Below are 5,019 nucleotides of genomic sequence, written 5' to 3'. Positions count from 1 at the left end.
ACACTCATATATATATATATATATATATATATAAAACTTTTATACATATTTCTCAGAAACATATATATCGTGTCTCTACACAGCAGAGATCAATACTCCCTCATTTTTTATGTTAAACGTTGCAATTATACTTGCAATTATACTTCTCATCAAATTTTTATTAAAGAATAATTGAATCAATATTCATCAAAGAAATCGTCATTTCTTATTCATTATTCCGTGAATAAAATCTATATGTGTCCATATAATTGTAAGTATAACGTGTCAAATAGTTACATAATTTTAAATGATTATCTCAAAATTAACAAGCTTTTAATTTATAATTTAGTTAAAATAGTTTATTAAAAACTGTTTATCGATAATCTTACGAAAAAATAAACTGAACATTTATGATCGTTTCCATCAATGTAGATTAATCTTAGTTTAACTTACTTTTTATCTTTTTTTCTAATTTTAAAAATTAGAAAAAGATAAAGAGTAAATTGAATCCGAGATTAAAGTTAATTTACATGGGTGGAAATGGGTATTAGTCAAAATTATTGAATGTCACGAACTTTCATTAATTATTTCCATAATTTTATTTCTCTAATTTCTTCAGTATTTAAGAAGGTCCTTCGAAACTATGTTTGACGGTTCGATTATGTCTTATCGACGTGGCTTGGCGTGCGGTGCGATGAAATTGGGTCATCGTACGAAATTGCTACCACCTAAAACGAAATTATTCCGCGAAATTTCTCGACGCTGGATACGGTCTATTTGCGCGATATTAAGAACGCCATTAATAATCGGTTTCAGTCGAGAAGGATAGTACCGATGGTACTACTAATTTTTAAACAATTAAATAATCGATTTGCCTTTCCAGATACTCTGCAAAACATTTATTTAATTACCCAAGTTAGAAAATTGGTTGAAAGATTACATGAAATTATTATCCAAATGTTCCTATATAACAATACATAATCTTTTATTAAGTCTTAAAAGCGACGCATCTTAAATTTTTCATAATCAATTTTAGCATGAAAAGAGCACTGTAGAAATTGAAAGACTTAAATGATTTTATTAATATGATACGAATCTTAAATTAGAAAAATAAGAATACTGTTTAAGTATAAGGTCTTATTTTATATTTAAAATTAATTTACTCTAATAATATGTTAAAATCCTAATCTTATTATATCACAAAGATCAAGGCGCCAACTTGCCGATTAGCCGTGTGTAGAGTTGGACCAGCGTTGCCATGTGAAAAATGGACATATTCCAATATTTTCCCTTTAGCCTCACATTCATAATCTTTTTTTTGCGCCCGAAGCGTAAACTCCGAATTTCCCTCTGACAAACCTGGTACTACCAGCTAAATAATATAACGATATCTTTCTAATGAACTAGTTTCTTCATTGTAAATTTTATCAAGAATCATACTCATTAAGCACTACGAAATCCCTACTTGATTACATCTCTCTCTCTATCCGAGACAATCTTCGAAATCCTCGAATGTATGAATAATAAATTGTTCGATGCGCAGCACTTTTCTGTAACAATTCATCGTCAAAAGGTAAGATAATGAAATATAAGAAGAAAAAGGTCGGACCAATCACAGATAAGTCTACGCGTTAGCTCTGATTAGAGCTCGAGTTCTATCCTTGTTTTAATATTTAATGAAAAATAATTAGTGACGCGATAGCGCTGACAGCTCGTTCCCCGAACGCCTTAACTGCCTCTACGAAAAAACATTGACTACTAGCGATTTTCTATATTCACGGAGAAAAATATGGACTACGTTACAACGGAAAGAAGAAAGCGTGAATATTTTATCGGCCGCGTTCGATTCGCTAAGTAATTGAAATTTTGAAATAAAAGTTACAACAAAATTTAACTATTTTTGCTCAACATTAGTTATTTAAAAAAATTATTCATGTGTGGAATTCCACACACGAAAAATTCTGACGTGTGGAGTACTCTACACACTCCCCGCAAAAGTTGGCGCCCATGACAAACATCATCATATTATAGTTGGAGTTTATTCGTCACTGACACAGATAATAAATTATCTCTCGGCAAATGATGTTTTCAAATATTATGGAAATAAAAACCATCTTATATTCTATACAAAAATCAGACAGCACCTGCAACAAAATTTATCATAGTTGCTGTTTCTTCGGAAACTGATGCGCTTTACGTCCGTCCGGCAAGTCTGTTCCGTAATGTGACATAAATACATATTTATTGCGTGCGCAAAACGCGCACGTAGCCCGTAAACGTGCAGACCTTTGAGATTTATTCAACTTTATTCTATCCCTCTCGTTCCATTATCCATGATCGATCCTCGAAATATATACGTATATGTGCCTAGCTTGACCACTGGTAGTCATCTTTCTTCTGTTCACTTTTATATAAAACATGTATATCTATAGATTTTCCACATTCCTCTATCATACATTAGCAAGATCATGTACCATTATTACATTTGCCATTAAGCTGTTTTAATTAGTCAGAATAATTCTACGTAAATGTACAATCGACATGAATCGATTATACAGTGGATCAATTATACATTTTTTCATAATTTTTACACTTTTCTTGTGATCTTTAATCTTTCAATCATCAGTTTTACGCTTATAATATTTAATTGAAGATAATAATTATCTTTACCGATTAAATTTTATGGAATTAAATTTTATTAGAGATACTTTTAGTTATAAAAAATAAAGAGAAGATGAAAGATTCATTTAATTTCAATTCATATTCGATGAATAATGTGTCATTCGTTGTCATTATAAATTCTCTTGACATTTTCCATCCATCTGTACCGCGCAATGCAGATAAACAAATGCAGATAAACAAATTGACAATTCTTACAAATATTTTTCAAATATCATAATATCAATTATGATTCATAATATCAATAACGCACACATGGGAATGTGCGACAAGATTTATACCCAGGATACCTCAAAAGAACGCATGCCCATACATGGATTAATCATAACTGTTCAACATCGATAAAAGTACACTAACGTTAACATATTTTTTGAATATTTAAAATATCATTTATTAGAAATTAACTTCGTATTGATAAATACATCCAGAAAATTTTAAAAATAAATTTAGTTTTATTCAAATTGAAACTTTTAACATAGGTTTAAACAAAAATAAAACATTACTCTTATTGAATGTAAATGATTTAAAATATGTTATAAATATACATTAAATAATAAAACAATAAACCATCAAATAATTAATTTTTCAAAGTTTATGCATAAATTTAAAGTTTTATAAAATGTATTTTGTAAGAAATTTAGAATATGAGTGAAAAAAAATTTTTTAATTGGAAACTTAAGTAAATACAGATGAAGATGTAAGTAGATAAACAAATCTGAATTAGAATAACACATCACGAAAACAAAGAACCTCTAAGTCTAATGTTATCTAAGAAAATAGCAGCGCATTGACTTTAGATGGATTGCGGATCCGCAGTATATAGTTACCATGGAAATCGGAGATTATCTATACTCGACACAAATGTTATTATCGCTAGTCCTACATCATAATAAGCACGATAATTTCCTCAACATGATCACCATTGTAACCGCATACCGCGAGTGTATAGGTATTACCTGTGTATATTCTATGTATACACCTTCCATTACACCTTACATTGTAAAATGATATTAATTGCGAAAGTTTACCGCGAGAAATTCCTTCGTACTTTGATCGATTGTCGTACGATTCTCGATGACGAGATCTCATCAGATCTCGCCGCGAAGGCTGGTGGAGGGGCAGGGGAGGGTACGTATGTAAAAAAAAATACTTTTGAAAAAAAACAGCCGAGTGACAACAGGAAGTGGGACACTTTGTAGTCGGTGCAGTGGGTGAGAAATAGTAAGTGAGACGTATCCAGCAAGTGAACGAGTGGCGGTGCATACTTACGTCCCGTTAAAGGGTGCATCAGAGCGGGGTGCGAGGTGGCTGCTGCAGCGGCTGGTTGCTTGGGTTTGCTAACCTTTGTGTTACTTTTTGCAAATTCCAAACGTATGGTTTGTGGCATATCAGGATCGAATCTAACCCCCTGCTGCAAATAGATTCCCTAAATTAGTAAATTGGGAGCACACGTGGATGGGTGGTGGTAGTGTAGTAAGGCAAAGATGAGAGAATGAAAAAAAAAATGAAAAAAGAGAACGATAGTGGAGAGCCATTCTTTCGTCACTAGCGTTAAGTTAATTTCTTCCATCAGAAATAAAATTATTTTTAGTAGATCTCATTTTTCTAGGTATATGTTTTTTTCACAACAACTTCTTAAAAGTGATTCTTTGGTTGAAAGGCAAAGAATTGTCAATTATCTTTAAAGAGTTTTCCATGTATCGTATATCGATCTTTAAACAAAAATTAACTTATTTATACAGTATAAAAATATTTATCGTATATTTTACGTATAAACGTTTATATATATATTTATACAACATATGCAATATTTTTTCGACAACTGTAATAATATTTCTCATTTTCTCGCAATTTCCTGCAATTCTATCCTTAGTAATATAATAATAACTTCTACAGAAACGTTGACAGATCACGCTAGCCAATAACGTCTATCATGTTTTCAAAAGTGATTTATTTTCCTTTTATATATTTTACTGACATCGTTTATTTTGCGTAAATTTAACACAAAAATAAGCTAGATTGATGTTTACAAAAATATGAATGTTAATCGATATTCCATAATCGCCATATTTAATCAAAATAATTAACTTCTGTTTATTTTAGAACTGACAGTGCAAAACTATAGAAACGTATGTTACATATATTACTTTTTCAATATAATCATAATAAAACAATGTAAAATTAATTATTTATTCAATTATTTATTAATTCTTATAAATATATGAAAATATATCGGTAACACCCATAAATCTATACAAATTTTCATTCACACAAGTTGTATTTCAAATTGTAAAAGTTATTATCATCATAGATATCTTCATTTTATCAACAATATCTTTTAAATATAAATTATTTAAAATT

General features: G+C 30.1%; 1 protein-coding gene across 3 annotated transcripts in view; it reads right to left on the bottom strand.

The window, feature by feature from the left end:
* The window catches only part of LOC108756639 (protein couch potato-like), an 82,543-nt gene that overhangs the window by 24,392 nt on the left and 53,132 nt on the right, over window positions 1-5,019 (bottom strand). For 2 of the 3 annotated variants that reach the window (XM_018500611.1, XM_018500609.1), the window contains exon 5: window positions 3,928-4,069. In XM_018500611.1, the coding sequence (XP_018356113.1) occupies window positions 3,928-4,069 (142 nt within the window). The remainder of the gene's footprint in view (window positions 1-3,927; window positions 4,070-5,019) is intronic. The other variant, XM_018500610.1, reaches the window with a different exon arrangement.

This window comes from Trachymyrmex septentrionalis, unplaced genomic scaffold, assembly GCF_001594115.1.
Source record: "Trachymyrmex septentrionalis isolate Tsep2-gDNA-1 unplaced genomic scaffold, Tsep1.0 scaffold129, whole genome shotgun sequence".
NCBI classification, from domain to species: domain Eukaryota; kingdom Metazoa; phylum Arthropoda; class Insecta; order Hymenoptera; family Formicidae; genus Trachymyrmex; species Trachymyrmex septentrionalis.
The sequence above is the reverse complement of the archived record's forward strand: the minus strand, read 5'-3'. Positions and strand labels throughout refer to the sequence as shown.